General features: G+C 40.0%; 2 protein-coding genes across 6 annotated transcripts in view; both read left to right on the top strand.

Moving 5' to 3' along the window:
• srgap2 (SLIT-ROBO Rho GTPase activating protein 2) overlaps positions 1–4281 on the top strand; it is a 65536-nt gene extending 61255 nt beyond the window's left edge. For 2 of the 3 annotated variants that reach the window (XM_058631049.1, XM_058631048.1), the window contains exon 23: positions 702–4281. In XM_058631049.1, the coding sequence (XP_058487032.1) occupies positions 702–1271 (570 nt within the window). In that variant the 3' untranslated portion in view covers positions 1272–4281. Of the gene's footprint in view, positions 1–413; positions 530–701 lie in introns of all 3 variants that reach the window. The other variant, XR_009240392.1, reaches the window with a different exon arrangement.
• Positions 4282–5550: 1269 nt separating this feature from the next.
• Positions 5551–20815, top strand: ikbke (inhibitor of nuclear factor kappa B kinase subunit epsilon). 3 transcript variants are annotated; one of them, XM_058632330.1, is made up of 21 exons: positions 5551–5947; positions 6950–7052; positions 8251–8388; positions 8474–8603; positions 8689–8870; positions 9290–9450; positions 10032–10142; positions 10271–10450; positions 11209–11405; positions 13352–13410; positions 13507–13598; positions 13712–13813; positions 14845–14899; positions 15296–15408; positions 15884–15960; positions 16056–16095; positions 16180–16281; positions 17361–17457; positions 17626–17717; positions 19038–19109; positions 19212–20815. In XM_058632330.1, exons 2-21 carry the CDS (start codon positions 6951–6953, stop codon positions 19273–19275), a joined length of 2166 nt encoding a protein of 721 aa, XP_058488313.1. In that variant the 5' UTR covers positions 5551–5947; position 6950; the 3' UTR covers positions 19276–20815. The 3 variants fall into 3 exon arrangements, with proteins under 3 accessions (XP_058488313.1, XP_058488312.1, XP_058488314.1); XM_058632329.1 differs by having other exon boundaries at positions 14842–14899; XM_058632331.1 differs by lacking the exon at positions 19212–20815 and having other exon boundaries at positions 14842–14899; positions 17626–17731; positions 19038–19114.
• Positions 20816–21077: the final 262 nt, after the last annotated feature.

Here is a 21077-nt window from a genome sequence, read left to right as displayed (position 1 = left end):
ATGGTATACGCTGCCTGAAAGAAAATGCACAAAAACTGTCAGGAAACGCACATATTTTTCCCCCTTAAATTCCTGCTCATCACAGGGCCACACAGATGATTGACAGGCCTCTAGCAACACCGTCACGACACATTCACTGACTTCCAGGAAATCGACAATACAAGCTTCATTCTAAGTCTTTTTTTTACAAATTTCATCATGTAGCTGCGTTTACTGTGTGGCGTCCATCTTTTGTGTAGCATCACCACATCAAAATATGAACAAGTTTATACTGAGGATAAGAACTTAATTCCACACAACCTGTGGTGGAATAAAACACGTCTGTCTGTCTGTCTGTCTGTCTGTCTATCTATCTATCTATCTATCTATCTATCTCTCTATCTATCTATCTATCTATCTATCATCTTGTTTAGACTGCAGCCCAAATTGGATTTTTAAGCATAATCCACATTGTATCTATCTGATATTTTGATTTTGAACAACACATCAAATCCAGTTTTTCCAAAGCTGATTCAAACCACATATGGAGGTGGTTTTGAATGCGATTCTGATTCTGAGATTTTTACAGATCCGTTTTAATCAGAATAGATCTGATCTGATCACTTGTAATATATGAACAGTTTGTCAGAAAAGTTCAGATATGCTAACAAATCCGATTTGGGCTGCAGTTTTAACAAGTCCTATGTGTCTGTCTGTTGCAGGACATCGAAACAGTGATGAGTTCCGCGCTGACTGAGCTCAGTAAGTCGGAGAGACACTCTTCCAAACACACACACGCCCCTGATGTGGTTCTGGATACACTGGAGCAGCTGAAAGGTATTGGTGGTGGAGGTGGAGGAGGAGGAGCCTCAGAGCCCTCCAGTCCACTCCACTCCCGACTGCTGCGGGACAGCGAGGGCAGCTCCTCACACGCTCACCCACTTCAGCGCAGTGCCTCCTCTGCCAGCGATGTACCCTCCTCCTTCCGCCCGGCCAAGAGCCAGCAACGCAGCCCGCTGCCCTCTGCCACGTCTCCCTCCCTGTCCTCCTCTTCCCTCTCCTCCTCCGTACCTTCCTTTAGAGAGCTGCGCCCGCCAGCAACAAGACCCAAGCCGGTGGTTTTCCCAAAGAGCGGAGGAGGTGGCAGTCCGGCGATGGGCTCCCCAACCTCCACTGTTCCCCCTACGCCTCCGCCTCCACCTCCAGGCCACACACACTCTCTCCCTCATGCTCCACCTCCTCCTCCTCCTCCACCTCCTCCCCAGTCTAACGACAAATCCTGCCCGGCTTAACATGCCCCTCCATCTGAACAACACTGATCCACGCAAAACTCTTCTCCCAGGTGTAAGAAGCACTTGTTTCACATAACCCACTACCCGTGTGGAGCATTCACTTCTTTGGTGTGCAGGTGAAATTCTGAAGATGCCATGTTCCCTTTAGAGCGTCTCCTGGCAGCTTTTAACTGTCATGAGGTGCAGTTGTCTTCTTTTCCTTTGCCATCACAGAGATTCCAGTGATCACTGGATTTAAAAAAGAAAAACCTTTTATAACGGAACAGTACTCAGGATGGACACCTGCAGCACCTGGAGCTCGTTTGTGATCTTTGGAATTGTGTTTGAGTGGGTTTGGGAGAGTGTGTTACTCACCATTACACACAGATCTATGTGAGGAGCAAAAAGCACTGTTTGATTTTTGTATAGCAGAAACTATGACGGTTTCTTTTTTTCTTTCTTTCTTTTTCGATGACCCCCATGACTAGCGGACTGGAAGGGATTGTTTGACTCCTAAGAATAGACTGTGAAATGCTTAGTTCTCTCTCGCTCTGTGTGAAAATGAAACTCACTGACTTGCTGCTGCTGCTGCAGAAGTGGAGGACAGGTGGCGCTAAAAAGTGGACTCATTGAGTGATGAAAGAAAACTGGGCCAAATATCAGTGTAAGTCATGTGATCAAGAGCTTTATTTTATCATTTGCTCCAGTGTTTGATATGTTGGTGATATTTTTTTTAATTGCTGTTCAGTACTAGTACCACAACGGGAGCATAATAACAGTTAGTTTTTCCAATGGCCAACAGTAATTCTAAATCCATATATAGCAATAAAAAAAAAGACAGACAGATGGTAGCTTGAAGCGTTCTACTGCTTCTCTCCTGCAGCTCTGTTATGTGTGTAGGGGACCACTGAAACCCAGCATTTTTATATGTAATGTTGGACTGTACACACGCACACATACGTATGTTTTCTAAATCGGTGTGAGGTGGTGGCGGCGGCGGTGGTGGTGGTGTTTTGTGGCAGCTAAAACGCCCTTTTTCAGGTTTTCCTTGCATGCTGGGGCCGCAGACAGCTGCCCGAATGGCGAGCTGGCCGATTGCATCACTGCAGTACCAGCTACACAACAACTTCAAACAAACAAAAAAAACCACACAGCTTGCTCCTTTAAATATATACTGTACTTAAGTCAAAACAAAAAAAAAGGTTTTATTATTCTAATGGTGTGTATGTATGTTTAATAATCAGCTGAGGATTCTCCTGTGTGCATTTCAGTAGCACAACCAACCACCTCATCCAGTGTGCAAGATTAGCTTTTTATAATTACTTTTTTTCTTTTCCCAGGTTGTTTATTAATGCTCAGAATCTGTTATTGAGAAAACGTGGAACCGTGTAGCACTCTCTCTCTCTCTCTCTCTCTCTCTCTGTGTGTGCGTCTGTTTGAGCATGTGTCAAACTCAATATTACAGAGGGGGCCAGATGAGGTCAAATAACATAAAATGCAGAGTAAAGCAAGCTTTATAGAAGCAAATCAGAGATCAAATTTGAAATTAAAGACGTGTCATGTTCAGGTATTAGTGAAAGCTAAGGGAGGGACAATATTTGCGATATACTCGCACAACAGCTAATCCACAAAAAGTTTAATGTTTATTTGTAGCAGCAGTTAAACTTGGTGTCTCAAAAGCAATATAATATCGCCTCGCAGAACATCGCAATATTTCACTGTATTGAACCCCCCCACCCCTAATTGACTTGTACATGGAATAACCTCAGTATTCACAAAATGACATAAATGTAGAAATAACTTATCAGCAATATAGTAATGCTGTATTTCTGCTGTATTTCAGTAAAGCAGCACAATATTTTTTGAGACATGCCTTATTATCTCGGGGGGGGGGGGGGGGGGCCTTGAGTTTGACACGTGTGATGTAGAGTATACTTTACATGCCCCCCCCACTTATCATAAAGGGATGTCACCCAACAGCAACACACAGGAAGACACGTCTCCTATGCTGTGGACTGAGCAACAGTAGCCTGAGTGAATATGCATCGTGTTTTTTTGTGATCAGATATTGAAAAAAAAAAAAAAAAGCCTGCAGGGATACGTGAAATATCACTGCTGTAACACCAGTGACAGGCCAGCTTTAAGTCGAGACACAATGAGGAAACCTAACTATAAGGACCTTAAACAGACTCTTCTCTTCTTTATTTTTTTTCCAGAGAGTATTTGATAATGTGTACCTTTGCAGAATTAGATCTGGTATAGATTGTGGAATAATTTAATGATTTCTCAAATACTAACTTCAAATGTGGAGATAAACCATTCAGGGTGAACTGAATAAAGCCTTTTTTTTCTCGTTGTATTTCACTTTCTTGAGGAAAGTCTCGGACTAATATTACACTGATTATCTCATATTTTTGCTCTCTCTACCAGGAAATGAATTATAAATGTTTTTTTTTTCTTTTTAATCTCTGTATACTGTTGTGTATTACCTGGTATATTTGTGTTACTCTTACCTCATCATGACAACTGGAGGGACTGTGACTGTAAGTGTTTGTGGTTTAACAAGCTCACACTCACACATGCATTTGGCCGTGGTTGGTGTGTGTGTGTGTTCTGTCCCGGGCCTGTGCTGTCGAGAGGGGCTGGGACCCTCTGCGATCTCGAATCAATCATCATGCACTTGAACAACACTTTGCTTGTGTGTGCGGCGGGGATGATTTGTCAGAGTTGAATATTGTTAAATATGCATTTTTGTGTCCATTTGAAAATAGCAGAACTAAAAAAAAAAAAAAGGAAAGACTGTAACGTCAAAATCTATTTATAGTTGTCTCTGTATTACTGGAGAATCCTGTGTTCAGATGTACTTTGTATATACAATGTTGTACATTACAGAGGTACACTCTTTTTTTTGGTACAATATTGTACAGTAATAGCAATAGTAGTTTAATCAAATAGGCCTTATATGATTCTATGTGTAGTTCTTGTAGTAGATAAGTTTTTTTTTAATAAACATTGCTTGCTATAAAAAGCCGCAATTCTTGTGTTTTCTTGCATGAAAAGAAAGAAATGATAAGGATATTTTATTAAATGTAATGTAAAACAAGTGTAGCAAGAGGGTCAGCCACTGCATCACGTTGAAAAATTAAGCTTACTTTACATTACTGGTACTTTGAGGCGAAATACTAGAATGTATTTCTTGGAGAGAAACTTTTCCCTACAACAAAGACTGAGCGTCCTCAGAGGAAAAATGTAGTGAGCTACAAATCATCTGTCTGCACATGGCACGTATTAATTTATGCAACATGTGTTGTCTCGGAATCTGAGCCGTGTTTCCACTAATCCAGAGCTTCCCAAACTTTCAGAATTCCCAAGGCCCACATGTACATTAACAAAGTCACACAACACAGCATTAAGCAGAAACACATGACCATGACTGAGAGGCCTGGTGTGGCATTTACATAAAATGTGTTGATTTATATGTGTGTTTCTCCCTCTTTCGGGGTCGCCCCAGCAGATGATAAATAAATAATAAATACTACTGAAATCCAAAGTAAAACTAGTCAATAGAAGAATAAATAAATAAATACAAAGACCAAAATACGAAAACAATATGCAAGACTAATAGGCATTGAAATGTGAATATCAAAGTGAAATCTTATTTTATGAGATATATCTTAGTATCTTTAAATTTGGATCTCAACCTAAAACAAACAAACACGGGAAAATGAAAACAATTTTGGATTGAGAACAATAAATTAACTGAGTTTCATCCCAATCTGAGGACACTTGTCTGGCCATGACCCTACTACTGGACATCACAGGGCTACAGAGACAAACAACCATTCAACCATTCACTCTCACTCTCACACCTACAGCCAATTTAGAGTGTCCAATTTGCCTAATCCCCATATTGCATGTTTTTGGACTGTAGGAGGAAGCCAGAGAAGCCTTGTGTGTACCAGTTTCCGTTCATGTACGTCAAACACAAAACTAAATCACATCATTAAAGCTTTTTTTCATTTGCCCCTCCCATTTTCCAATTTACTAAACCACTTTCACACATTTTCACATCATGTTCAGGCCCTCAAATTGGCTATTTATTTTCAAGGAAAAATAATTATAAGAAGAAGTATGAAAGGGTCCTACAAAATATAATATAATATAAAATATGGCTCACCTGCAGTTACTCCATGGTCCACCAGTGGGCCGCGGGCCCCACTTTATGCAATATTATGTATCCTAACCCCAGGGGGCGCTACAACAAACTTAACTGGGCAGGAACAGATACGTGTAAACCGTGGATGTAAACGTATGTCAGTATGTCAGTTTTGCACGGAGGGTTCTTCTTAAACATGTTCCTGTATTTCCGCAATCACCCTGAGAGCAGAGCCCGCCCCGTGACTAGCCCACACTTCCTAAATCAAAACCTCACAGCTCGCGACAAAAGCCACGAAAAGTGAGTCCGTGGGGGCTGTCACCTGCGTGGATGGGGAGAGCAGCGTGTCACAGGAATGCTGTTGTCACACGCACGTAGGCGCCTGTTTGTTGTTGTCAGACGAGTTGGGTTTTACCGAAGAGAGCGACGGTTATGTTGACACCGGATAGCACGGGGTAAAACAAAAGTCGTGCTACTTACGACAGCGAACAGCGGACGACACACGGGAACACACACGGGAGTGTTCGACACACCACGGCAGGTAATCTAACGTTCCACTAAACAAAAAGTTACAGGTTTCGTTTTAAATGTGGGTCAACGTTATCACGTCTCAGCTGTGTCCACGAAAGCAACTCCGTGTTTTATGAAGTTATACTGCACTGTTAAGGCATTTTATTAGCGACTGTTAGCATTTACTTTGCTTAAAATACTTGTTATGGGATAGCTAGCTCGTCAGAGGCGTTCACAGACATTTTGGGGGCGCAGGCGCCCAAGTGAAAAAAGGGCAGTGTAACAATAGTATAGAACTGTCATGATTCATGACCTGGCTCATCACAAAGCTAAGACTGTATATTTTAATACTATGTAAGGTAAATACAAGATTATTCAATAGGTTTTCTGTCGATATAAGGTAGCCTGGTTATGTCATATGTAGGCTTAATGTAGTCACAATTTATGTTGGTTTTTTGTCATAATTATTATTTTCTCACTTAATCGAGTAATCTTGTGGGCCAGTAAAGGTTTCTCAAACCTGGAAATGATGTTCTCAAAAGTCTAATCTAAAAAATCAAAATCAAACCTTTTTTTTCATATTTTAGAAACTAAAAAAAACTAAATTCTTTAAACAAACACTCAAATCGATGAATCGAATATCAAAATATTTTATGTTTAATATTTTATGTTTAAAAATGTATGTGTGTTTCAGCCCGACTAAATCTATAAAGATTCAGCTTCAATGACATGTCTATGTATTGAGCACACACATTTTTATGTAACACATACTGTTAATGTTGAGCCTCGGGTTTGCAAACATTCTATGTTTACTAACTGTTTTCTGTCTGTGTTATAAGACGTTTGAAACCACAAATAACAGGTTTCTTCCACTTTCACAAAACTTAACATTTACTTAGAAAATATTCATTATAAAATGTTTTTGGCCAAATCACCCAGCCTTAGTTGCGTGTAATGAAGGCATGCATCTCTTCCTCGTCTGTTAATGTTTTACTAATGCTCTGCATCATAAAGCTATGTCTCTTCCTCACAGTATGTCGGCAATGATGACAGCCAGCACAACAAACTACCTGTGGTCTCTGCAGGATATCCTCGGTCAAGGGGCTACAGCCAGTGTATACAAAGCACGCAACAAGGTATACAGTATTATTAACTGTCAAAAAACACTGCAAAGTTGTTTTTCCACTGAGCTGCTCAGTCACATCACTGCTGCCATTTGTCTCAGATGTTCTTGGCCTACTTTCTGGTTCAAAAGCAACTCCAGGATGTGTGACAAGAGAAGGCTGTGGTTTGTGTGGGTTGGTCCTGACATTTTTGATTTGAATGTTTTCAGTGTTTTGCTGATGTTGAAGGGAAGTTCATGGTCAGTGCTCCTTGAGCTCTGTGTGAACAGCTGCTGTGCTACATCCACATCAGTCTATTTTCATTTACAAATGCATTCATTCTGCCGTGGATATGCCTGCCGTTCATACCGCCCCAATGTTTTGGAGCCATGAAAACTTTTTATTTTGGTTTGTTAAGTCTGAGTCTGTGAACGATGCTGCAGTAACCACAGTCACTTTATGAATTCTTTGTGTACACTGCCTGGCCCAAAAAAAAGCCACCTGGATTTAACTAAGCAAATAGGTAAGGGGTTGCTGCAGTTGGTCAGGTCTAGGTTCATGGACAAATGCCACAGCGAATGAGTGCCGTAATCAAAGCTAAAGGCTTTTATTTAGGTGGTGACTTTTTTTGTGGCCAGGCAGTGTGTATATGTGTGTGTGTATCATATATTATCAGGGTTTTTTCTAGAAAGAAAGACTATGAGGGCAATACTGATGGCAAAGGAGTGAAGGGACCAAATGGGAGGACCTTAGGGGAAAATTATTGTTTCCTCTTTTATCTAAACCTAAACTTTGTCTGTCAAAACTCGCGCACTAGCAGTTTATGGTTACAGGCCGCAAGAGTCTCATTCTTAGTCGTATGATCCTCTATATATGTATAGCTCAATATTTTGCAATAGCAAAATGGCCATTGATGTGGACAAATAAACAAAACAGGGACAGCGGAGTTAAGTGAATTCAAAGCTGTTTAAGCCGCATGACTGTCTATTTACTGCGGTTTTACTGTTTTTGTAGTCATTTTGCATTTTCTTGCAAACAGGAATGTTGTTTACTGGAATCAATTTGATATTTTTATGGGAATACGATCATTTTGAGCAAGACTGCATGTACTGTAGAGTAGCATAATGAATCGCTAAGAGGATGCACAAGGAAAGTAAGAGTTGCATTGACCCCTGTTACCTAGTTTAGGATAAAAAAGTCAGATTTTAAATGTGTGTGTGTGTTTGTACAGAGGTTAGGGGAGCTCGTAGCTGTCAAGGTGTTTAACTTGATGAGCTACAACCGCCCTCATGACGTCCAGATGAGAGAGTTTGAGATGCTGAGGAAGCTCAACCACAGTAACATTGTAAAGCTGCACACTGTGGAAGAGGTAAGGCTCCCATAAATGCAAGGTGTTGTAGAGAATTATATTTGTAATTATGATAAGTAATATTCTTTCCTTCCTTCCTTTCTAGCTGCCGTCGAAGCAGAAGGTGCTGGTGATGGAGTATTGTTCAGGAGGAAGTTTGCTGAGTCTGCTCGAGGAACCAGAAAATGCCTTTGGCCTGCCTGAAACGGAGTTCCTCACTGTATTGCAGTGTGTCGGTGAGTGGGTGTATCTGATATTGCTCAGGAAATTCATGTACTTGTATATCTGTAACTTGAGTACCACTCTCTCCTCACTACTCAGTGCAGGGGATGAACCACTTGCGTGAGAACGGCGTGGTTCACAGAGACATAAAGCCAGGCAACATCATGCGGCAGGTCGGGGAGGACGGCAAGTCCGTTTATAAACTGACGGACTTTGGAGCAGCAAGAGAGCTGGAGGATGATGAGAAGTTTGTGTCCATCTACGGAACTGAAGAGTATCTGGTGAGATATGCTGTGTTTCCATCATTGTATGGTTCAGTTTGGTACAGTGTGTTTTTTTTGCCATTGATGTAAAGTTTACGTGTTACCACCAGTGATGTGTGTAACAACGAACACAACACAACACAACCACAAGTAGTAAAAGCTGCAGAGAGATTACAGAACTTGATACTGTACTTCAAAGAGAGTTTGCATTAAGAAGAATGGGCTGCCCTCTAGTGGCAAAATGTGCAGATACACTAAATTTGGAAATGCTGTGCAGTTGTCTAATGTGATATATTTGTGCCATAATATAAATTGTATTTATTCATACCTTAAATAAATAATACAAAATGCACGTCATTTGAGTAGGCTACGACTTCTATGAACACATGAATATGCAATGATTGTATAACAACACTTGTGTGTTTGTTTATGTATAGCATCCAGACATGTATGAACGTGCCGTGTTGCGTAAGTCTCACCAGAAATCCTACGGAGTGAGTGTTGACTTGTGGAGTATTGGTGTGACATTTTATCACGCTGCCACTGGGAGTCTCCCCTTTACACCATTTGAAGGACCTCGAAGGAACAAGCCAACCATGTAAGTTAATGCACACATGAACATGTACAGTATATGAAATTATGACACTGAGAATGGTTCAAATTAGCTGGTGTCAGAGAAGTCTAACCGCATATCACACTGCAAATACATTCTCAGCATAGTAGACACTTAAGTAGGTGCAGGTTTACAGTAAGCAGGTGTGCCTTTTTAAGTGGCTAAGACCTGTCTTAATGTTTTGCCCTAATTGCAGCCACATTTTTAATGACATTGTGTTTAAAGCTAGTAGGTGGTGCACAGAGCAGGCACAGTGCAGTCAGCATTGTCTGTTTGTCAGTCCCTCATTTATAAACACATTTTTCTGTCCACTGAGCCCGAAAGAACATTGACCAAACCTGGACAGGCACAGAGTAATCTGTAGCTGTAGCTCTAATACAATTGTCAGACTTACATTAATGACCATCAGTTCTTCTTAATTAACTCTTGTACTGTAACTACTGATAACTATAGACATAATCCAACCATTGTGGTTTATTTTGTGTTGTTTTGGAGGAAAAGGATAGCATCCACCACAGATGACAAATGAATATAAATCACTGATGTGTGTGTTTTGTTGTATAAAGGTATAAAATAACTACTGAGAAACCTATGGGTGCAATAGCTGGAATACAGCGGGTGGAGGGTGGACCTATCGAGTGGAGCTACCACCTTCCTCACAGCTGCCAACTGTCTCAGTATGTCACGATTTATACTCTTTAAATGAGAACATGAGCTATGTTTATCTTGACTCAATTTGAATATTGCTCTCCTATCCCTTCCTGTCTGTCTGTCTTTGTCCACGTGTGTGTGTGTGTGACTGTAGAGGTCTGAGGGTGCTGCTGGTTCCAGTGTTAGCAGGTATACTGGACGCTGACCAGGACAGGTGTTGGGGCTTTGACCAATTCTTCACTGCCACCACAGACATACTGCAGCGGCAGCCACTTCACCTCTTTGCGCTGCAGCAGGCCATGGTGCACTTTATCTACATACACCACTACAACACGTACGTCTGCACAGGCATTTACCACATGCACCCACACAAATGGACAGTAGGGAAACATACAGTACAACTGGGGGAAAGGTTCCACATGTATGTCAGGTAAAACAATGGGCAGCAAAAATAAATGTTTTGAATAACACATACTACAAAATAATACTTGGCATTGATACACATATAAAATGAGGTGGTGCACAGTGGTGACAGGTTATACCAGTCAGTCAGTCAGTCATCATCTACCGCTTTATCCTCCACCAGAGGGTCGCGGGGGGTGCTGTGCCAATCTCTGCTACATCGGGCGATAGGCGGGGTACACCCTGGACAGTTCGCCAGTCCATCGCAGGGCAGGTTATACCAGTCATTTAACTTTAATTTTAATTGACTTGTTCAAATGACTCCACCCAGTGCTACACTGAATAGACGGAGCAAAGTCAACCACAGACTTTTCACAGGAGGCAGATTTATTCCTAATAAGATAATTAACTCTCTCATCATCCCCCTCTTCCTCACATAAACTTCAGTCACTGGTATAGTGACATTAGATTAACATGGAGCAAGAGAAAAGGTGACTAATTGTTTTTCTACGCACAACACACATTCCTCAGCTCCACTCCGGCGACATATTTCACATATTTCTTATTTTCCTCCAAGTACCACCAGAGGAAACACACGTACCACAGTTTGAGAACCATGAGTCTATAGCAGTTGTTTTCGATATAGTCATGAATCAGAAAATAATACATTCCCCTCCTCCTCACCCACAGTGTGTCGGCCTTCTTTGAGGAGGTGGCATCTCAGACTGGTATAGAGGTTCAGCAGCAACATCTGCTGTACCTGGGACATGAACTTCCCCTGGAGGGCAACATGAAGGTCGTCAACCTCCCACGTACCTCACCCACCCGGCCCCTGCTACTGCTCAGCTACAGGCCTGAAGCAAACATCAGTCTGCCCTTCAGAGAACGTAAGACAAACAAAGACATGTTTTTGTGAAGTCTGAACCTTTCTTTCTTTTTCATTCTTTGCTGTTCCCCAAGGGAGGTATGAAAGAGTTCTGAATTGAGGTGTTTTCCAATGTCACTTTCCCTTACTCAAGACAAAGTAACTTGTAAATCAGATGTTTCATTCAAGTTTCAAAGATCCTTCATTGATCCTCATGGGGGTAATTTGGGAGTTACAGTAGCCCTGTAAAGAATAAAAACAGGTTATACCGTGTAATATTTATTTCAAACCAGACATGAGACATCTAACGGATCCTTGGAGAACGTTCATCGAATATTAAACGATCTGCTCGTAACTGAGGTGTGATATTTGACTCTGACTTTGTTTTGATTCTCAAATCCCAAAAGTAATACACTCATGTTACCTCCAATTTAGGAATATTGCCAACGTAAAGCAATTCCTTTCTCGAGATTTCTATCTGCATGAGCCCAAAGGCCATCTCTTGTCTACAGCTAGTCCAAAACCCAGCTGCTAGACTTTTAACACATCATGAGAGACAAGTCCATATCACTCCCATCCTTGCAATGCTTCACTGGCTTCCTGTTGAATTTAAAATTGATTTTAAAATTGTACTCAATTAAAGCAAAGCATATAACTCTCCTTAAAGTCTGGTCACTAAAGGGAATCAGGCGTACACATTTGTGTCATCTTTTAAATCACTCTCCAAAACCCACTTTTACAGGACCTGTTTTTCATGTTTGTCTCGTATTTTTTGGTTTTTCCATGTTTTTCCATGTTTTTCCATGTTTGTCTTGTTTTACTGTTTTATCTTGATGGCATGTATTATTTTATGCGTTGTGATGTTTTTACATCATTTTTACATAATGAAGGCTGGTTAAAAAGAAAAGTAAACATATTTAACATCACATGCACCTAATCGTTCTAAGATGTGTCGCAATGGACTATTTTGCATCAGTAGCCTCATTTCAACACTTTACAGATTTTCCATCTTCTAGAAGCTGCTGCTCCATTAGTTTTTTTTGGTGGATGGAAGATTCAATTTGATTTGTAAAGAATTTAATGTTAAAATTCTTATTTTTCTGACTGCTTGTATTAATTGATGAAAAAGTATCAATATGAGTTTATATAGAACCATGATGATGATAATAATAATAATAGTACATTTAATTTAAGGGCGCCTTTCAAAGCACTCAAGGCCACTTTACAGTACATGATTAAAAAACACAATAAAAACAAATAAAATACAGGCGATAAAAATACAAATATCATAGCTAAAATTTTAAGAACATGAAACAATGAGAAAGCTGAAAAGGCAACATAGAGAAGGTGGGGGGGGTCAGAGCAAGAAGGCAATTCTAAAAAGGTGGGTCTTGAGTCAGGAGGAGGTCTGACAGAAAGGTAGGAGGGGGAAACATTGTGGAGAGTTTTGAGGGTGACGAGGAGGAGTTTATATTGAATTGGGTATGTGATAGGGAGCCAGTGAAGTTGGACCATGGTTCTTAAACTGTGGTGAGCTTCCTCTGGTGGTACTTAGAGGAAAATCAGAAATGGAGTTGAGATGAGGAATGTGTGTAGTGTGTATAAAATTAAACCAATAAACAAAAAAACTAAACAATAATAATAATAAATTCAATAAAAATAATTAGTCACATTATCTCTCAGTAAGGAAGAGGAGGTAGATGAGAGGGCAAATTATCTTTCCTCCTGAATCTTCTTCTGTGAAAAGTCCATAGCTGACTTTGCTTGGCCAGGTGTTACTGGGTGTACAAGGTTTGAGAACCACTGGTCTAGAAAATCTGTGGTATCGAATTAAATCATTGACATAATTGCAATCAAGTTGAATTGTCAGTCTAGTGAAGATGCACAGCCCTAATATTCACATACATTTCCTAATATCCACACACATTGATCACTCCCTCAGATCATGTTTTCTTCTCTTTATTGCAGCAGACACTCCCGTCATCCCATCCAGGTTTGACGTCATGGCAGACTACAATTTTTCCAAGGTTTTCTTCATTGTTTATTTTTCAACTGTGTACAATGTGCACTACAAGGTTCCAACCCACTATTCATCAACTGGTTTGAACCATTTGTGTCTCTAGGTAATAGTAGGAGTGGTCCACCAGTATCTAAGGATAGTTGGGTTGCTACACACTCACCGTGAACTGCTACTGCACGGATACTACAGCTACATGTGAGGAACACTCTTGCTGAAATTATTACATTAAATGCCTCACAATTTATATGATGTCTCGGGGGGGAAATTCTTCATTTCTCTCTTTGATTCTCTCTCTCATTCATTCCCAGGATGACGTTGCGCAAAGAGTGTGGAGAAGCCATTCACAGTATTGCCATGATCACCATTAGACTCCAGTCCTGCCTCAGCCTACAACACAGAAATCACACATTGTGAGTTCATCTACACAACTGACACATTGGCACACGTGGCCCCATTCAGACCTAGTATTAACGTCCGTCAGCGTTCTCTAATCTGATTTATGAAGGGGAAAAAAACATATAGAGGTGATTCCTAATACTATCCACATACCTGCTTTTGGGGAATGCATGTGAGAAGGCACTTCCTGACTATGAAATCCTCAGACTACAGTATTTTTACAATTCTCACAGCCCATGCATTAGTTTATTTGTAACCATTGCAATGATAATAACCCTGATCAACACATGATTTTTTTTTTTCACACAAATCTTGATTCATGTTAATAGCATGCATAACTAGTACTTGAAGTCACTAAACTCAACTTTTTATCACTCTCTCTTTCTGTCTGTGCAATTGGGTCTGAACAGATTCTGATGTCATTTGTTGATAAATGTCCCTCTATGTAGTGCCAGAGTGTCACATATAGGGCTGAAACGTTAATCGATTATTAATCGATTACTAAATTAATCAAGTCAACTATTTGGATTTGGTTTGAAGCTTTTTCATTATTAAAACAAGATTTCTGATTGTTTCAGCTTCTTAAATGTGAATATTTTCTTAATTTCTTTGCTCCATATAACAAAGAAATCATTAAAAGTGAATTATTTTGGTTTGTGGACAAAACAAAACCTCATAATTTCCGGGTTTGACAAACACTGATCAACATTTTTTAACGTTTTCCGACATTTTATAGACCAAACGATTACTCGATTAATTGTGAAAATTATCGACAGATTAATCGATGATTAAAATAATCGTTAGTTGCAGCTCTAGTCACATGAACAGATTTTGAAGATGTATGTACTGTATGTGAAAACTATTGATTTTTATCATTTATATCGTACTTCATGTAAACAATCCAATGCCTCTCGAATATTTTTGGCTTATTTCTGTTTTATTTATTTATTCTAGTTCACCATGTGGTGGTATAGAATCAATAATTATAACTAACCAAATGCTCCATTTTTTATTTCCTTTTCTCCTCCCATGTGCTTCTCAGTAGCTACTGTTCTTCAGAAAACCAAGGCCCTGCTGATCACAGTCAAAAGCTGCAGCTGGTGAGTGGTGAGGAAGCAACATTACAGAGACTACTGACGAGAATATGACACATTTCTTCATCGGTTATTAGGTTCATGTGTAATTTAATTTAATACAATAATCCTGGAATATAACATGCTGACATGAAGATTATAATGGTTTTGAATTTGTGTCTAAATGTCTAATTATACACAATGAGCTTACAAGTTAGTGTAAAATAATCATATTACATTGGTATTTATAGTTACAACAATGCTAAGTAGCCACAGTAACCACAGTCACAGTTACCTGGGATGTGAAATTTCACTCTCATGAGGAAATAAATATTCCTTGCACAAGAAATCCAGGATGTGAGGGTTTATCATAATTGTTATGGTTTGTGATTTCTTAAAATAGCATCCCTACTCTCTCTACAGGTCCATGAGCACCTGCCTGTATACACTGCAGGCATCCAAGAGTTTCAGAGCAGACTGGACCAGCTGCAGATAGAACAGGCTAAGCTAGCAGAGGCCCTGGCCAATGACAAGAGGTACTGTGGGCAAGCACTAGGGCTGTAAACATATGTTTATTCGTGTTATACGTCATTGGCATGGATGTCAAGGTTCGGTGCATGAGGTCATAAGATGAATGCATCTAACGCTTAGTGTGTTTAATATAAAATGTACAATTATAAAAGTACCCTCAATCCAATTCCAGGCACTTTACCATTATCTTGCACTACTACTACTCTGCTCGGTTTGGTATCGTGCACCTCATTGTCCATTACTTAAAAAGTACCTCCTCAACATGAGAGGGGTCGTTTGCTGTGACAGAAGGAGTTGTTTTCGATGTACAGTATCATTAGAATCAGTTAATTAAAAAGATCAGTTCATTACTTCTGAATACTGCTATAATGAAAATGTATAATGAAAAAGCGCTATTAGAGTTTTTGCATTGTATAGAACTTGTACTGAACCTTGACCCTAAAACCAATTTATAAAACTCGGACCTCTATTCTCTGACAGCTGTCAAAAGATTGAAATGCTGCTGCAGAAGATAACAACAATTCATCAGCATTACCGCAAAGACAGAATCACTGGAAGTACGTGTGTTTCCTTTTGGGTGTACACTGTATATATGAATCACTGTTAATGTTCAAATTTACAACGCGTATCATTTTTGTTCTGTTCACTACAGAGCTGTCGTATAATGATGAACAAATACACAAGTTTGAGAAGTGAGTATGTCTCTGCTCGCTCAGCCCGCGAAGGTGTTAACTGCGAGCTCCTCCCTTAATCTGCCTGTGCCTCTCATTTCCCAGAATCCACCTGTCGTCCCACATTAAGCGAGTGAAATCTCTCTTGAGGGAGGAGTGTGTGCAGAGGTACAAAGAACTTTTGGCCTCAACGAGGACGTGGAGCAGGTGGTTCTCAACTCTCCTACTTAAAATTCCAAACACAGTGTAACCTTTTGCATCAGATTAACTTCAGCTGTGTTATGACAACAGCTCATGGGCTGTTTACAGTGCGATAAATGTGTGGTTTAATTAACAGCCTCTATACAAATACATTATGAAGAATTACAGGAGCATTAACTCTGGACAGTGGGACATGGATATTCTGCAGTCTCACTCTAACAGATTAAGCTGTTACTCTGAGTTATAGATGCAAATAATCCTGAGATTATTACTTATTCTCACCTGCAGATATGTGATGTGATTGTGTATAGCACACTCATTCTTAGGTTACAGACACTGAAGGTCATGAGGAACATTTGATAAACTAAACTCTGATAAATCTACAAACTGAGCTTTTAGCCACTTTACAAAAGGTTGTCCATTTAAATCTACACCTGTTTTAAGTCTACAATATACAGTATGTGCTCAATGCTTTGACCAGCCTTTAGACAGCCATTTCTGACCAGAAAGTTAGGTTTGTATTCCTGTGTCAAATGCTCGCTCCCACACCAAAGTCCACAGAGAAAATCAGCAGTTTGTACATCATGGGTACACAGGGGTTAACTGAACCACTGCTGCCTGCATCAGTGAGTGTTCAAATGTGTTATTTTGTGACTTCTGTGGTTAACATTCTTCTTTCAGATGTACTTATGTGACACAAATTTACCAAACAAGGCAGCCGTAGACGATAAGCTGCTGTGTGCCTGACTCCCTGCAAACTAAAGAAATGCTTTATTTATAAAGCAGTGAATACATTCTCATGATATTGTATACTTTGATTTTATCAGGTGAAACTTTTGCAAAGTGACCAGTTAGTTTTTTTTCTCCATGTTACCACTCTCATACTGGTTCTCAGCCCGGGGTGCCAGCAGGGGGCAGTGTCGGAACCTCATACAGTGAAACTTGGATGGAAAAAAAAGAACTATCCTTTTAAATAAGATTAGGATTTTTAAAAATCCAATGTGTTCTCCCATTTCCTTTGGATTCAACAGCACAGTGCACTTGCCAGCTTTTACTCACAACTGCGTCTCTTCCTGTATTTGCAGTGTTTTACTCGAGATGCAGACGCGGCTGCATGACTTCAGCTCTTTCTCAACAGGCCTGTTGGCAGACCTGGTCATGAGTGAGCAGTGTCAGAATAAGGTTAGCATTTCTTTTCATCTCTGACTTGAAAGTGACTTTTGAAAAGTCAAGCCAGCAATGTACTATTTCACAAACATGATTTCTGCTCTATTGTTTTCGATTAATAGTTTTTGCTTGTTTGAATTGTGTTTTCTGTTGCATCATCTTGGTCTAATCTGTGTTCCTCAGGCTCTGGACAAAATCCTTTTCGCTCTGCAGTCCAAAAGAGCAGATCAGCAGCCTGGAATCACACCCAGGGACAAGGACCAGATGGTCTCCAGGTGTGAACATGCCTGTGTGTGTTATGACTCATGTTGTGGGAACTTAAATTTATTCACACATAGGCATTTTAGGAATAACAAGCAGGTCCCAGTAATGTTAAGGTTTTTTGTTTAATTTTAAAGTAAAGTCGTGTTTTAAAGTTTCATGAACTCAAAGTCACTTTACATTAAAAGCACAAAAATGAAAAAGAAAAAAATGGTTTAAAAAATACAATAAATCAGTGTAACAGTTCTGTGAGGTAGGAGTGGCCCTGGTTATGGAGGGATTTGAAGGTGAGAAGGACTTTGTACTGGATGCTTGTAGGATGGGATGCCAGTGCAGGTTCTGGACGACAGGGGTGTTGTGATCTCTGGAGTGGGAGTGAGAGAGTAGGCGTCCAGCAGGGTTCTGGACATGTTGAAGTTTACTGAGGAGCTTTGCTGGTGAACCATAGAGGATGATTTAGAGTTTCAGCAGCAGAGACTTGTGTGCAACATGGAAACTGTTGGCCAGATGAAATTAGGGCAGAACATGTTATTGTTTTCCATGAAAAATGTAAATACATACGTGTTAGAAACAATTCATGTGTTCAAATTGCTCCATCACATTTCAAATTAATTACAGTATTGAATTGAAGTTGAAAAATGAATATTGGTAATCAAATCTCAATTGCAATATCTATTAGGGAAAATTGCTAATGAGATATTTTACCAAAAGAGTGCAGCCCTGGATAACTGTACCCATCACGATATCAATATGCGCTTGTTGCCAACGAACGCTTGAACTATAATAAATATTATGGCCCCAAGTATTCAGTCAACAGCAGTGGGTTCCTGCTGCTCGTGCCAGGCCATGTGACCAGCAGTGTTTTTAGCGTGATTCTTCGTCATTTCGCTCCTCTCCTTTCTTCTGTATCTCGTATGTGAGCACAGAGTTAAACGACGAGTTAGACGTCTCTCAAAACATAAGAAATCCAGTCAAACGCACTGTCACTGTAGAGACGTCCTTTATTATACATTAAAATACTAATAATAAAATAAAATAAAATACCCAAGCGGTTATGAGTGACTAGACTAGATGCACCTAAAAGAAAAAGCATGAACATTTACTATTGTTCACACATACACCATCAACCATGTCCTTCAAAACAAGAGCCACTGGCTTCCTTTTGCACTTAAAATAGCTCAAAATGAAATTCCTCAATTGTTTAAAAGTTTATTTTTGTGTTACACACATAACAAAACAAACACTTTTATTTATATCTCTCAACATTATGGCATATTACGTGATGTCCTAATATTGTGCACCCTTACTAGATAGCATGTCTTGCTTTATTACAGGATGCACCACCTGAAGGACGAAATGGAGATTCTGGTGAGAGAGCTGGAGTGCAACAACACCATTATAGAGAGGTCAGTCAAGTGACCGTTTTCCTGTTGATAGATTTCCTCCGTCCACACTATGATAACCTGAGTAATGATTGCATGTGTTTTGACCTTTTCTTTTTCTTTAAGTTTAGGGACAGTGAACTCGGCAGCAGAGCCGGAGCCAAACTCGGCCAGACCGACAACACTTTGACCAAAGTGCAGCGTCTTTCCATGTAAACTTACAAATGCACCCCCACCTCTGATGAACTCCTTGTCCACCGGCTCTACTCGAGTAGAGCTGGTGGAAATACGTCAAAAGTACAGTAGTGTACTACTGGATTTCTGTCTGCAGTTTATGTTACATGCAGAGAATGCAACGGAAGTCAATCAATAATGTGAATCGCAATTTTAAGATAAGAGGCTAGAGGGAGGAAATGTTAATGATGGATTTGTAAGTGTATGTATGTATGTGTGTGTGTGTGTGTGAGTGGTTGGCGACTGAGTACAGCCGCTCAATACAAACCTCATTAATGCTTTTAGTGTTATTATGTTTCTAATAGGCTGCAACAGTGATGGACTGTCAGGATAAAGAAAAATAAATGCCAAGTAAACAGCCACATTAGTTCAGTAAAGCTGTTTCTTTGTCCCAGAGAAGTTCTTCTGTGGAATCACAGGGTAAACCTTTAATGGAACATATAACCAAATGCTTTGTCTTAGTCTGTGGGTGTTTGTGTTTACTGTGTGTGTGTGTGTGTGTGTGTGTGTTAAATGGAAGTACTTGAGTCATCTGCTGTTGTTTTTTTTGTTTTTTCTTATGACTTTCTTTCTATACAGTATATCTTAAAAATAGAATAAAAAAATAGATGAAATCAGGGCAACAGCACTCAGCAGTGTCTCCTTATAACAGAAGTAAGTCCGTCTCAGTGTAAAAATCACACAATGGTTGACTAGTTGGGGAAGTCCCACGTTTTTTTGCTGCTTCATTTTTGTCGAGCAGTAATATTTCAGGGTGAAAACTACGACACTATGCAACAGCTACTCTCCCCGAGGTCCACATTCGTCATAGAAGAAACGACACAAAGACAAATCCACCAAACTAGATAACGATACAATGATCAAATGAAAGAAAATGACAGAATCGTATATAGAACAGGCACACTGACATGAAAGCCTGCGGTCATTAGCAAAGCTGAGAGGCTGCTCTCTCTGAATGACATTGCAACATTTCGGTGCCTCAGTAGAGGAGAGAGAACAATAAAAAAAAAACACTTCCCAGTGTGTAGAGTTCACCACACACTTTAAATCCGCGGAGAATGAGTGGTATTTCACACAACTTGACAGACTGGAATATACTGTATCTGTCACTTAAAATGCTATGTGCTTTTCACGTGTGTAGAAACAGTCAGAGACTTTATTCCAGACCTGCAATATCCCGACGTCTTCCAACTTTCTCTCGCTGCCGATGTGCTGTTGTTTGTGACAACACAACCTACTGTTTCATGCGCCCGGTATTACTTGATATACGTAAAGGCCTGTACAAAGAAATGTGTTCTCTCTCCCAGGGCTGCAAGTCTGGGAGTTGTTGGAGTTTGTTCTTGACACATCATCTGGGTCGAAGTGTTTTCTTGCGTGGTGTCTGACAACTATTGTGTGATTGGCCAGAAATTTGAAGTGTGCATGTTTCACACATACATTTTGTCATTCCTTATGAGGACTTGTGAAGTATGAAATATACTGGCCTCCAGAACTAACTTTGTTTTTGTTCTTGTTCAATGTCTCTGTTCTTGCGGAGTATGTCCAAGCCTTAAACCTACGCAGAACATAACATTGAGTTGTAATTACTGCAGACGCTGTTCATTGATTACAGCTCTGCCTTTAATACCATCCCCCCATCAAGCTGACTGTGAAACATAACAACCTTGTAACTGTATAATCTGTGTAACTGGGTCCTAGACTTTTTAACCAACAGGCGTCAGTCAGTGTGCATGGAATCACACCTCCACCACCATCACA

The sequence above is a fragment of the Solea solea genome, chromosome 6 (genome assembly GCF_958295425.1).
Source record: "Solea solea chromosome 6, fSolSol10.1, whole genome shotgun sequence".
Taxonomy (NCBI): domain Eukaryota; kingdom Metazoa; phylum Chordata; class Actinopteri; order Pleuronectiformes; family Soleidae; genus Solea; species Solea solea.
Note: the sequence above shows the minus strand (reverse complement) of the source record. Positions and strands in the feature narration are given on the sequence as shown.

Bases quoted from the DNA above. Each gene is read 5' to 3' on its own strand.
- ikbke (XM_058632329.1), top strand. From the start codon at position 6,951: ATGTCGGCAATGATGACAGCCAGCACAACAAACTACCTGTGGTCTCTG. The intron at 15,409-15,883 runs GTACTGTGGGCA...ATTCTCTGACAG, and splicing joins GCCCTGGCCAATGACAAGAG to CTGTCAAAAGATTGAAATGC. The intron at 17,458-17,625 runs GTTAGCATTTCT...TGTGTTCCTCAG, and splicing joins GTGAGCAGTGTCAGAATAAG to GCTCTGGACAAAATCCTTTT.